General features: G+C 57.1%; 5 protein-coding genes across 5 annotated transcripts; 1 reads left to right on the top strand and 4 right to left on the bottom strand.

Annotated features, from left to right (window-relative positions):
- Positions 1 to 189: 189 nt before the first annotated feature.
- Positions 190 to 2,932, bottom strand: BJ171DRAFT_116881 (male sterility protein-domain-containing protein; the record flags this gene model as incomplete). The annotated part of the gene is made up of 4 exons (XM_053105503.1): positions 190 to 690; positions 887 to 1,079; positions 1,265 to 2,607; positions 2,739 to 2,932. Coding segments are annotated over 4 exons (2,076 nt in total), but the record flags the coding sequence as incomplete, so codon positions are not given.
- Position 2,933: 1 nt separating this feature from the next.
- On the bottom strand, positions 2,934 to 5,147 carry BJ171DRAFT_116880 (uncharacterized protein). Its single transcript, XM_053105502.1, has 9 exons — positions 4,989 to 5,147; positions 4,453 to 4,721; positions 4,253 to 4,312; positions 3,972 to 4,144; positions 3,775 to 3,787; positions 3,613 to 3,691; positions 3,391 to 3,540; positions 3,138 to 3,314; positions 2,934 to 3,066 (listed from the first exon to the last, which is right to left on the bottom strand). The coding sequence occupies exons 1-9, from the start codon at positions 5,058 to 5,060 to the stop codon at positions 3,061 to 3,063; spliced, it is 999 nt and encodes a 332-aa protein (XP_052971476.1). The 5' UTR covers positions 5,061 to 5,147; the 3' UTR covers positions 2,934 to 3,060.
- BJ171DRAFT_116858 (uncharacterized protein) lies at positions 4,976 to 6,829 on the top strand. Its single transcript, XM_053105501.1, has 6 exons — positions 4,976 to 5,303; positions 5,523 to 5,598; positions 5,721 to 5,788; positions 5,891 to 6,264; positions 6,372 to 6,458; positions 6,603 to 6,829. The coding sequence occupies exons 1-6, from the start codon at positions 5,180 to 5,182 to the stop codon at positions 6,696 to 6,698; spliced, it is 825 nt and encodes a 274-aa protein (XP_052971475.1). The 5' UTR covers positions 4,976 to 5,179; the 3' UTR covers positions 6,699 to 6,829.
- A 136-nt stretch (positions 6,830 to 6,965) lies between these two features.
- On the bottom strand, positions 6,966 to 8,601 carry BJ171DRAFT_486861 (HAD-like domain-containing protein). Its single transcript, XM_053109227.1, has 6 exons — positions 8,451 to 8,601; positions 8,227 to 8,304; positions 8,062 to 8,091; positions 7,853 to 7,930; positions 7,614 to 7,697; positions 6,966 to 7,473 (listed from the first exon to the last, which is right to left on the bottom strand). The coding sequence occupies exons 1-6, from the start codon at positions 8,505 to 8,507 to the stop codon at positions 7,102 to 7,104; spliced, it is 699 nt and encodes a 232-aa protein (XP_052971474.1). The 5' UTR covers positions 8,508 to 8,601; the 3' UTR covers positions 6,966 to 7,101.
- Positions 8,602 to 8,751: 150 nt separating this feature from the next.
- On the bottom strand, positions 8,752 to 11,166 carry BJ171DRAFT_486858 (kinase-like domain-containing protein). Its single transcript, XM_053109226.1, has 2 exons — positions 10,599 to 11,166; positions 8,752 to 9,976 (listed from the first exon to the last, which is right to left on the bottom strand). The coding sequence occupies exons 1-2, from the start codon at positions 10,995 to 10,997 to the stop codon at positions 9,077 to 9,079; spliced, it is 1,299 nt and encodes a 432-aa protein (XP_052971473.1). The 5' UTR covers positions 10,998 to 11,166; the 3' UTR covers positions 8,752 to 9,076.
- Between the last annotated feature and the right edge of the window lie 722 nt (positions 11,167 to 11,888).

The following is an 11,888-nucleotide window of genomic DNA, read 5'->3' as shown; positions in this document are numbered from 1 at the left end:
TATACCGAGCGTGCGGGTCGGCACCACTCGTGGCAATCGAGCAGTGGGATCCAAGAACACAATGCCAGAGACAAAGTGGTCATTACTGTCAGTCGCAGGCGACATCGGCGGGTGCAGTTGTAGTTGCAGTTGCAGGTCGGCAGTCACTCGTTGATGTATCACCCACGTCATGCTTATACAGTTAACCAGTAACCGGAAACGATAAACAGGAGCGATTGGGTCATCCATACATAATAGGAAAGGTAAGCGAAAGCGAGGAAGAGGAAAGGAGAGGGACTTGAGACATTATCAAGATTATGAAGCATCCAGAGTCTCCAATCCACATCGCCGTCATGCATCGGACATCAGTTGCGGCCAGTGCGGGTGACCACGCTGGTCTCGGGATACTTGATCTTGAAGGACGAAGACGGGTCCAGGGGATTACCCAAGAAGCGAACGTGGTGCAGATAGTTGAGACACTTCTCGACAACCTCCTCCAGCGAGGGACACGGCGCCGGGTAGATCGAGCGGGTGTTGGCGTTGTCGATCTTGAAGGACATGTCCATCATGATGTGCATGAGCGGGAACAGGGCGTTGCTCTCGACGGCGGGATGGGAGTGGAATGCCTCTTTGAACTGCTCGCGGGTCTCGAACAGGATCGGCCAGCCATGGTTCCTGACAATCTCAAACAGCCGGGTCTCGGAGAGGACACTGCGGTGGGAGTTGAGTGAGTGAGTGAGTGAGTGAGTGAGTGAGTGAGTGAGTGAGTGAGTGAGTGAGTGAGTGAGTGAGTGAGTGAGTGAGTGAGTGAGTGAGTGAGTGAGTGAGTAATCAGAGTCAGGATCCACCATCCACACCACAACATATCACACCATATCCACATCACACCATATCACACACTCCTCACCTGTGCTCCGAGTCGCTGATGTGGAACACAAACTTGGACAGGGACTCCTCAGAGCCGGCAATCTCGGCAACCACCTTGGCAATATGGTCGACGGGATCCATGGTCATCGTGACGAGAGTGGCGTGCGAGGGAGCAACACCAAGCTGGATGCATCCCTTGACATATCGCCAGATGTAGTCATCAGAGTTGGACACTGGGGCGATGAAGGGTGTGAAAGTGTCAGTTGGTGTCAGTTGGTAGTGAGTACCACTTGATAATCGAGACCATCGATTCATGGCCAGTTCATATGAGCGATTGAGACATCTCCACCACACCACACCACACCACACCACACCACACCACACCACACCACACCACACCACATCACATTCGACTCACCTCCGTACTGGCTGTCGCCGGCAATGACGGCTGGGCGAATGATCGTCGCAGGTACTCCCCTCGATCGTGCCTTGTTGACCAGCTGCTCAGAGACCCACTTGGTCTGGCCATACCCGCCAGAGATGTTCCAGGCCGAGTAGATCGTCTCCTCGAGCGGCTTGTCTGCCTTCTTGGCCATCGGGATCGTGCCGATGGTCGAGATGTAGTGCAGCGGCTTCAGGTGGTGGGTTGTGGCCAGTCTCAGGGCCGTCGCCGTACTGAGGACATTGGGTCCCTTGAGTCTGTCATAGTCAAACAGCCAGTGGACCTCGGCGCCGTTGTGGACAATCATGTCGGTCTCCTCGCTGATCTCCTTCCATCGCTCGTCCGAGAGTCCCCACTTGTCCTGCGACAGGTCGCCGCACAGTCCAACGAGTCGAGGCTTGAGGTTGTGGTCAAGGAAGGCTCTCTGGCTCGGATCGAGGACCAGCTTCTGAGCCGTGCTGATGATGCGCTCGACAGCCACCTGCTCGGTCGGGGCTCGGACCAGGCAGTAGATCTTGGCCCGAGGGAACTTGTGGGCCAGCTCAAAGACCAGGAAGGCACCGAGGAAGCCAGTGGCACCGGTCAGGACGATACCGCGAGGGTCCTTGGGATAGACAAACGGAGGAAGACCCTCGGCCGTCACACTCGCATCGTCGAGCTTGGCGGCCTCGGCAGCCAGATGGACGGTCGGGGGAATCATCGGTCTGTCGTCGAGGATGTCGACAACCAGCTGGGCGACATCAGTCGGTGTCATTCCGTTCGACAGCAAGATCAGAGGCGAGATCTCGACATTGAACTCGTCCTTGATGGCGAGGGCCAGACGACTGACACTCAGCGAGTCAAAGCCGACGCCGCCGATATAGTAGTTGCGGCCGTCGAGGGTGGGGTTGTCGATGATCTGGCTACCGATCTGGGATATCTTGGCGGCGGTGCGGGACAGGGGAGTGTTGGCGAGTTTCAAACGAGGGTACTCGACCGACTTGCCGAACTGATCGACATTCTCGGCGATGCGCCTGAGCTTCTTGAGGTCGCGCTTGCCCGAGTCGTTGAAGGGAAACTCGTCGAGCTCGAAGCAGTTGTGGATCGGGAACTTGGCGACGTTCGTCAGCGCAAACATGTCCTCGGTCAGCTGCAGAAGCTCGGCAGGAGTGGGGTTGACCTGAGAGCCGCTTCTGCGGACAAAGAGCATCACGATCTTCTTCTCGGAGGTCTGGATGAAGGCACAGTCCGAGATGATCTTGGACATGTTTTCGTTGGCCAGTTCCTCGAGGGCGTTGAGGTCGACATAGACGCCGTTGACCTTGATCTTCTGGTCGAATCTGGAGTGATGGTGTGAAGTGAGGGAATGGATGGCGTGAGTACTCCGGATACAGTAGTTGGATGTGTCGTCAGGATGCCAGATGTGCAGTCGCCATCAACGAGAGATGCAACACCCGGCCATCGACCTCACCTTCCAACCACAGTGAACTCTTTTTCGCCAACCATCTCGACCCAGTCCATGGTGCAGATTCGAGGTGAACCATCCTCGAGGAAGCCGAAGGGTGCGAGTTTGTCATTCGGATCGGCGTTGACAAAGTTGGGGTGGTTCTTGATGGGATGATCCTTGTCGACGGCAAAGACGAGTACACCACTCTTGGAGATACTCTGGTCGACAATATTGCCCTCCTCATCAAAGAGGAGGCATCTCACACCGGGTTTGACGAGCTTGTAATGCAACTTTCGCGGAACAACTTCACTGCTGGCTGGGAGGAGGAATATCGTGATTGCACCAATCAAAGCTGTCTGGAGCAAGAACAATTGATGAATTTAGTATCAAATCGTTGTGCTAACACGATAAGCAAGTACTTACCTCGCTGGAGACATAACCGGACATGATATCAGCGTTGGGGAATGTATTCTTAACCTGTGCGACCACGCTGACTGGAACGAGCTCCGAACCCAAGCCAATCTTTCTCGTCTTCGTCCACTTGACATTGGGATTCTGAGCCCGGGCCACGTTGATGATCAACTTCATGAACGAAGGCGTCTGTAAAGATGGATTAACGAAGGAGAATCCGTCAGCGCTGGGATGAAGGAGCATGTCAATGGGGTTTACGACTTACCATAAGTAAGTACCATAAACCATCATCGAGCATTTTGATGATGCTCTTGACTTTGCCAACGGTGTTGGGTGTGGGTTCTGGCATCCAAACCGATCCCTTAAGGCTCAAGGCGCAAAGCATCCAGCCTAGGGTTGCAGTAAACGAAGGTGCCTGATCGCCATTTCGTGTTAGCTCCCAATATATGGATGACTCCCCTCTGTTGCTTCGAATCGTGTGACTTACCTGGCACAGCCCGGAACTCACATACTTGAGCCCCAGCACAGCTCGGCCAGTGATTGCGCCAGTATGAGGGAACTTGTATCTGAAGAACCACAAGGCACTGAGAGTTAGATATTTCATTCGATCCGAGTGAGGAGTATGGATGCAATACCATGGGTCACTTACGTCTTCGGAATGCCTGTTTGAGTGATTAGGAAACGGTATTGAGGATTGAGACAGAGGTCAAATAGGTTTCTAACCGTTGCTTCAATGTCTGTCATCTACTGTCGCAACCGCTAGAGCTCAACTTCCCATGCTCGACCTTTGTGGCTGGACCTTGGCTTATCAGCAATCCCAGGCACTCGCATACTCCTCTCACATACCGGTTGTTCCGGAGGTTCCCAAATAGGCAACAAACTCATTGAGAGGCTCACAGACTTCGAGGGACGGAGATGGAATGTCGTCCAACACCGGGAAGGTGGTAGCATCGACCAGCGTCACGCCTTCGGTGCGGCCGGGCTTGGTGTGGTGGTAGAGAATGTACTTGATTGCATGTCTGTCGGTTGATGGTGATGTGAGTGTCAGATCGGGATCAGGCATAGCTGACTCGATTCAACCCCCGGACCAGCCTGCTCATCCTAACGACAACATGGCAGGGACATACCTCTCGCACAGGGCCTTGCGGGCTGCAGGAGGCAGGTTGAGGGCAAAGTTGAGTGTTTTCCTGGATTGAAGGAGGATCAAGAGACAGGTGAGACTCGACCCTTGACATGGCACGGAGCAAGGGTTGAACATGTCCCTTTCTTGAATTAGTGTTCACAACTCACAGCACAACATCACACCGCACCAATAGCGGATACTCACTTGCCCAGCATCCACACGGCGAACGAGTAGATCACCCAGCTGGCTTCAGCCTCGCAGAAGGTGCCGATGACGTCGTGGCCGTCATCGTTCCAGCCAGGGAGGGCCTTGAGGGCCTGGGCGATCAAGTAAGCTCTTCTCCACACCTGGAGATAGCTGAAGCGCTCCGAGTCGCCGTTCTCGTATGTGTTAATCAGGAGAGCATCAGGCTCGTCGCGGGCAGTGTTGATGAGACACTCGACGGGATGGAGCCAGGGGCCCAAGGGATCGGGCTGGGAAGGGAATGTTGGTTGTTGGGAGACAGGGGTCTGTGAGGAGACATCTCGGTCCTTGGGTGGGGTTGCCAGCCCTCCAAAGCAACAGGAAAAGGCTCTGAGCATGGCGGAGAGGTGGGATGAGGAGAGACAGGAAGCAGCAATCGACGATGTGCAGACGAGGCAGGAGAGCGGTGACGAAGTCGAAGAGCGAAAGGAGAGGGCCACAGGGGAGGGGCAGAAAGGAGAGCAGGCGATGCCATTGGCAGCCGGCCGAGTTCGCACCAGTTCGTCAATGGCACTTGTGTCGTCAACAGATGTGCCCTTCCACCGATGGCGCTGAGGCCAGTCATGCATGGTTGGCCAATCCCCGGATCAGGCGGGAGCAAGAACAAAGCGGTTGCCATCCCGATCGCTCTGGTTCCCCGTTTTAACATTCATCAAGCTCGTGCTGCGTCTCTCATATCCATCGCCCCATGAACCCAAGACCGCTGCGTCGACGGCCTCCTTGCCAAGCCGATTTTCCTGCTGTCAAATTCGCATATCTCGCCAGCGCCGATGGTGTCGACGAGAACTTGCTGGTGTTGTTCCACGGGCTGGGTCGGTTGCCGATCTGGCTTGCTCTTCTCCCATCGCATCTTCGAGACCGCTCATCGACACCACGCGATTGTCATAAACCGACTGGATGCTTTGCGTGATAGATATCCAGATGACGTCGGATATCGTCAAATATTCCCGCACCATTCCATAATCTTTCTCTCGAGGCATGAGTCCCTCCACTGAAACCGACCACGCACCCATACCTCGTTGTCCATTCAGGAGACAACCCGGCCAACTTCCTGAGCTTCGGTGCCAAGATGCAACTGCCGCAAACAGCCTTGCTGGCCATTCGGGGGTAAAGCAGTCGGAGTGTACCGCCGAGAATGCGATGAGATGAGATGGTATGAGATGGACTGGTGTTGGCAGAGCTATCGAGTTTGCACTTTGACCAACTCCAAAACCCCACGGCATCTCAAGGCCATCCCCAATCCCATACTTTGACGACGGCACTGGATGGTTTCCGGCGTTTGATCAACTTGGAGAAGGTTGGTTCTCTTGATACTTCTGCTCTCTACTAGCTGCTGGATCTGGATCTGGATCTGGATCTGGATCTGAATTCTCCGTTTGACCCTCCTTTGGATCTCCAGAGATCTCGTGGTCGTCGCCCCAAGCTTCCACCGGCGTCCAGAACACTCGCAAGTTGCTTGTCGAGTTCTTTCGAGCCTGTCTCATCGAGAAATCACCAGGCAGTGGGATAGGATGGCCCCCGGGTCAGATCTTCTTGCTTGGATTCGCGCAGGGAGGCACCATTGCTCTGGATCTGGCTCTCTGGGGCGATCTCGATGCACCTGGGCCTGGGCCTGCTCCAATCCTATGTGGTGGTGTGATATCGATCGCCGGAGGGCTCTTTGACGCTGCATCGTGCGTCCGAGCCAGTCTCCCCGTCGAACGCAGACAACTCTGGGCATTAGTCACCAAAGACGACTCGATCGACGCCTCCGTCGGCCTTGGAACACGGCAGGTTGGTGATTCACAGCTCCGGTGAACGGTCTGTGACGGCCAACAAACGAGCTGGAGCTAGAGCCATGGGTTGAACTGATTCCGACTGTGCTCGTTGCCTACTTCCAGCTGTCGAGGCTCAAGTCGCTTCTCGAGGACCATGTTCAAGTCGAAGTGATCAGCGGGAAACAGGGCATCTCCATGCCAAACAGCCATGTGAGTCATACGCCAAAGCATTTCGGCCAATGTCCATCATCCTCCAGAGCCGCGTCGTTGATAATGTGGCAGTTCAACATAGTGGTCTGGTGGAGCCACAACCGCACACCGATTTCGCTCACACATTCTCGCTCTCAATCCCAGGCCGAGATGTCAATGATCTTCCAGTTTCTAGGAGCACATCTGGCGTTGCGGAATCTGAAGCTGGAGGCCATGTCGGATGTAGTCCAGATCAACTAAGGCTCACCCAAGAACAATATAGAGTGAATCCTGTTTGTTTCGAAACACATCGCCCCACATTAGACTGACGGATCGCTGACAGATCGATGAGCGACTGCCGACCTGCAACTGCAACTGCAACTGCACCCGCCGATGTCGCCTGCGACTGACAGTAATGACCACTTTGTCTCTGGCATTGTGTTCTTGGATCCCACTGCTCGATTGCCACGAGTGGTGCCGACCCGCGCGCTCGGTATATGCTCCTGGCTGTGCCGCGCACTTGGCGATATTGAACGGAGCACATGGGCTGTATTCAGGATGCAGAGATATGTGGCATCGGCGTCAAAAGCAGAGCGGCCTGTTTCGATTCCGTGCGCGGTGAATATGTGAGGCTTGAATCTTCACATCATGCGCGAATCGAAGCTCACTCGTACGGCGGCAAGCCATACTTCTCGGGCTGGAATTCCTCCATCGAGCCCAGGACATCCGAGACACGTTCGCCCAGGGTAGGGTCATCGGTCTTGAGGTTGGGATCGGGAATCCAGACGACGGACATGCCGGCATTCAGGCCGGCGAGCACGCCCGGGTTGGAGTCTTCGAAAACGAGACAGGATCGCGGGTCGACGAGCGGGTTGCCGAGGGCCTTGGCTGCGGCCAGAAACAAGTCGGGTGCGGGCTTGCCGTGCTTGATGCTGGGATCGTCGCCGCAGGTGATGTGGCCGTCGAAGAGGCCAAAGAGCTCGCCGTTGAGAGAGGACTTGAGTTCAAAGGCACTTCTGTGAGAGCTGGTGGCCACCTATTTACCAACCCGGACGCCGATAGCAGGGTAGACGACAGATGCCGATGAGGTCAGGACATGCCAATCCACCCTCGTTTCCAGGAAGCCATCCTCGTCCCCCCTCCTCGTCGCACCCCGAGCCTTTCCATCATCCGTACCGCAATGGGGATATTGTGTTTCTTCAGATGCGAGACGAGCTTCATGACGCCTGGGAGCGGACGGCAGTGCGGGAAGAGCGCCTCCTGACAAGCGTCCCGGGAATGGCCAGGGTGAGCATCTCGGTGCTCTCTGCTGTATTGAGAACGGCCAGCCATGGCCAGCTCCAGCGGATAGACAGATCGACAGAGCGGCCCACTGTCAGATGGCGGATGTTGCTCGGCGGATGTCAATGGCTTACGTGACCAGCGTTGCGTTCGGCTAGATATTCGTCCACGGTCATCGGGATCCCGAGGGTCCTGACGAGCAGCTCTCCCGCCTTGGATGGAGAGGGAGTGGAAGATCAGCAACCAGTCGATTCATGGCGTCGATCCAGGGTGTCGATCCAGGGTGTCGATCCGCGATGCCGATCCATTCGCAGCGAGCGGATAAAAATAGGAATTCACTTACGTCTCGCTCTTTCATCCCCATCATCTTGGACTGTTGGGAGCAGGGCAGCCCATGTCAGTATAGAGGCAGCGACGACGACACGGCGAGGATCGCGAGGGCCAATTTTGTGGCTATTGATGGGCAGTCTTGGGGCCTGACGGCACCAGCAATCGCTGGCATACCAACCTTCAGATCCCAGTCATAGGTCTTGCCGTACCGACTCACAATGTCATTGGTGACTTTGGTGTAGACGGCCTCGGTATCCTGGAGCCGGCGACGATGGTGGTCCAGCAGGGCGAGCGATCGACGGGTGTTGGCGTGTTGGAATGGTGAGCCAGAGAACAGGAGCCGGAAGGGATCGAGGCGACGCAGGCTCGTGGAGCCATTCGGCACCCAGGATGCATCCTCACCAGCAACAGGCCATCCATGTCGAATAAGACATGGGTGACAGGGGGGTCGATGCTCATGGCGGCTGTCGCTGCAAGTCGGCAAGTTGATCGGCGGACGAGGACGAGGACGAAGACGAAGACGAAGACGAAGGCGAGATCACACCAAACAGGATGAAAACGAGCTGTCTCGGCGCGTTTTGGAAACGCTGTGATGCGACCTTGATCACAGTCACCGCAGGAAACGACAGACAGCACTTCGGTAGGAGAGCACCATCGCCTCCACCAACCTCGGATGCACCGTTCTCGGCTTGCGACAGCAGAGTGCGGACAGCCATGAGCTATATATTTCGATCAATGCAGCGCGAGCGAGGGTGGGTCGGAGAAACGGAGCGCAAGAAGCACACAAAAAGAGAGAGAGGGGGGGGGCAGGCCAGAACAGATAGCGCATAAAGGTCTCACGTAAGGCAAGGCAGGAGGAAAGCTATAGCGGTGCTAGAAGGCAGGCAGGCGGCGGCTCATCCGGAGAGTATGGACACATCGCTGCGACGACAGACCGGCGACCAGTCTGCCGGCCAGGATCGATCCACCGAGATGAGAATCATACCGCCCCTTGGCGATCACGGCTGCGATTGCTGCGGCAATTCGACTTATCCATAGTGAGGGCCACCCATGTGGTGGTTGGAGAGGTGCTGCTGTTGCTGCGAGCCCACAGCCTGGCTCATTTGCTGGCTGATCTGCTGGTTAATGTGCTGGTTCATCTGCTGTTGTTGGAGGTACTGTTGCTGCTGCTGTTGCATCAAGAGCTGCTGCTGCACATGGTGAGGCATGGCCGGGTTGGACTGGACGCTGGAGGCAGGGACGGCGCCGTAGACTTGGTTGGGCACGACGCGGCCGCCGCTGCTCATGGTCGAGGCGGAGGAGCCCGGTGCCTGGCCAAACTGCTGCTGTTGCGACGCTTGCGCCTGCGACTGCGCTTGCGCCTGGGAAGTCTGCTGCTGCGTTGGCGGCTGAGGGATGGCCTGGCGTCCCTGTCCGGCCGAGAGCGGCATGGTTGGCATGGCGGAAGGGAGAGCCAGCGAGGGGTCGTTGAAGTAGACGTGGTTGAGGGCGTCCTTGGCGCTGATTCTGTTCTGCGGATCGTACTGGAGCATGCGCTGCAGGAGGTCCATGCCATAGGGATCGATCATGGGCAGCTTGGCTGACAGGTTCTGAGGCGGGAAGTATTGGAAGCCCTTGCGGTAGTCTGGCAGCTCGACGACTCGGGGCCAGGTGGTTTCAGAGGGGGTGCCAAGGACCTTGAAGATCTTGATGAGCTCGTCGTCGTTTGTCTTTCCGGGGAAGAGGGGCTTGCCAGAGAACATCTCGGCCATGATGCATCCTGCGCTCCAAATATCGATCGAGGTGGAGTAGTTGCGCGATCCCAGCAGGACATCCGGGGCACGGTACCATAGTGTGACGACTTCGTTGGAGAAGGTGTTGACGGGGATGCCAAAGGCACGGGCGAGACCAAAATCGGCCAGCTTCAGTTCCATGTTGCGATTAATGAGCTGGAAGCGTGGTCACGGACAGATGTTATCCGGGGTAGGAGGGGGGGAAGAGCCCGATGGGTGGATGCAAGTGGACCCACAAGCATTGCAGTTGATAGATGTTTGGTGGGTGCGTTTGGACAAGGGAGATGGAGCAGGGAGGTTGTTGGAACAGAAGACGGAGACAGAAAGAACCCCGGTGAGTATCGCTGTCGGTCAAGGCGGACGGCCATCCCGCACAAGGTTGGGGTATCAAGGCGGGGGAATGGCAGCGCAGGCGGCGAAGCACGGCACACATCGGGCAGGAGAGGCGCCGCCGCCGCCGCCGCCGCAGAGTGGCAGCGTCGGCCGGCAAACCCCACCCCTCCGCCCGACTGCGAGGCAGCCAGCAGCAGGTCCGAAGGCCGGTTCCAAAAAGCGTCACCGAGGCCGGGCAAGAACGAGTGCGGTGACGATAACTGCACCAACGAAGCAGGCAGCGGCAGGAAGCAGCAGCGAGACGAGCCACGTCCACACCAGGAGGAGACTGCCGAGATCTGGCGTGCCAGGCCGGGCGCCAAGTCCAGGGACATAGCCGGCCAAGTGCCGCCGCCATCCAACACCAAACGGCAGCGCATCCAAGACCAGACAGAACGATCGGTACCAAGTTTTGGGGTTTGAGGTCTCGATGCAGAACCCGGTTCTCGTGGCAAAAGGCAATGCCCTTCAGCAGCTGGTACATGAACTTTTTGACAGTCATGGGATCCAAAGCGCCTTGGTTTCCATGGGTATCCATGAACTTCTTCAGGTCCTGGTCCATGAACTCAAAGACCAGGGTGAGGGTTCGGTCGGTGTGAATGACGTCGTAGAGGCGGACAATGTTCTGGTGGCGGAGCTCCTTCATCAGCGAGATCTCTCGGATGGCGGTTGAGGGGGCGCCCTCCTCTGGATCGAGGTGGATTTCTTTGAGGGCAAAGATCTCGTTGGTGAGTCTGTTCTTGCCCTTGTAAACGGTGGCATAGGTGCCTTCGCCGAGCCGCTCCAGTCGCAGGTATCGTTCCATGGCGAAAGCGTGAGCAAGAGAGAGGCGGGTGGGTGGTGGAGCAGGTTCGACGGGACCTGAGGAGGCGACGGCAGGGGGGAAGCTTTGGAGGAGACAGGCGATGGAGGTGCAGGAGGGCTCCGGGGGATTTCGGCAGACAGCCCGAGGCGAGCAAGCAGGCGGCAGAGGCGAAAGAAAAAGGGGGGGGAAGCCCGGAGCCAGGCGGGGGGTGGGAATGCGGCTGTCTGTGTGGAGGCGCTGTGGCTGTGGCTGCCGGCGTGCTGCGTGGTGCGCACTGTCTGTGTGCGGCGTGCTGCGTGGTGCGCACTGTCTGTGTCCGGCGTGGTCTGCCGCCTTCCGTTTGCGTGCGCTCGTGCACCCGATCGTCACACATGTGTTCCCGCGCATCTGCCAGCCGGATCGTGTGGTGCAAGCTGCTGCTGCGGCCTGCATTGTGGCTGTGGGCGCGCTGCGGTTACTCAAAGTGACTCGGTGTTCCCATGGGTGCCACAGAGTAGTTGAGCCACACGGAAGCTGTCTGTGTGATGACTGATTCCGTTCGAATGATATTGGCTCGGCTGATAACATGACCTGGCCGATAGCATGACCTGGCTGATGACATCGCCTGCATCGACCGCATCCAATGCATCAAACGCATCCGACTCGGATACCGATGGCGCCTCCGTTGATACCGCCACGCCATCCATCGCCGTCAACGGCTGCATCACGTGGACGCCCTCACCACAACCCAACACCACAACTCAACACCACAACTCAACACCGATGGGCACATCGCTGCATCGGCGTCTGCAAGCGAATCGCGCCGTATCGGCATGTGGGCCGTGCGGCAGCGATCGCCAGTGAGCCGTGCTGCGTCGCCTGTGGGTCTTGTGGCCCTTTGCTTGTGTCCGG

This window comes from Polychytrium aggregatum (assembly GCF_025602895.1).
Source record: "Polychytrium aggregatum strain JEL109 chromosome Unknown BJ171scaffold_2, whole genome shotgun sequence".
NCBI classification, from domain to species: Eukaryota; Fungi; Chytridiomycota; class Chytridiomycetes; order Polychytriales; genus Polychytrium; species Polychytrium aggregatum.
This window is presented reverse-complemented; position numbering and strand designations above follow the sequence as displayed.

Coding starts and splice junctions, on each gene's coding strand:
- BJ171DRAFT_486858 (XM_053109226.1), bottom strand. CDS start 10,997: ATGGAACGATACCTGCGACTGGAGCGGCTCGGCGAAGGCACCTATGCC. Junction 9,977..10,598: donor ACCTCAAACCCCAAAACTTG/GTACCGATCGTT, acceptor CCACGCTTCCAG/CTCATTAATCGCAACATGGA.
- BJ171DRAFT_486861 (XM_053109227.1), bottom strand. CDS start 8,507: ATGAGCATCGACCCCCCTGTCACCCATGTCTTATTCGACATGGATGGC. Junction 8,092..8,226: donor CCTATGACTGGGATCTGAAG/GTTGGTATGCCA, acceptor TGCTCCCAACAG/TCCAAGATGATGGGGATGAA. Junction 7,474..7,613: donor AACACAATATCCCCATTGCG/GTACGGATGATG, acceptor GTTGGTAAATAG/GTGGCCACCAGCTCTCACAG.
- BJ171DRAFT_116858 (XM_053105501.1), top strand. CDS start 5,180: ATGAACCCAAGACCGCTGCGTCGACGGCCTCCTTGCCAAGCCGATTTT. Junction 5,304..5,522: donor GGTGTTGTTCCACGGGCTGG/GTCGGTTGCCGA, acceptor TTGTCCATTCAG/GAGACAACCCGGCCAACTTC. Junction 5,789..5,890: donor GTTTGATCAACTTGGAGAAG/GTTGGTTCTCTT, acceptor TTGGATCTCCAG/AGATCTCGTGGTCGTCGCCC.
- BJ171DRAFT_116880 (XM_053105502.1), bottom strand. CDS start 5,060: ATGCATGACTGGCCTCAGCGCCATCGGTGGAAGGGCACATCTGTTGAC. Junction 4,145..4,252: donor CGCAAGGCCCTGTGCGAGAG/GTATGTCCCTGC, acceptor ATCAACCGACAG/ACATGCAATCAAGTACATTC. Junction 3,541..3,612: donor TGAGTTCCGGGCTGTGCCAG/GTAAGTCACACG, acceptor AATGGCGATCAG/GCACCTTCGTTTACTGCAAC.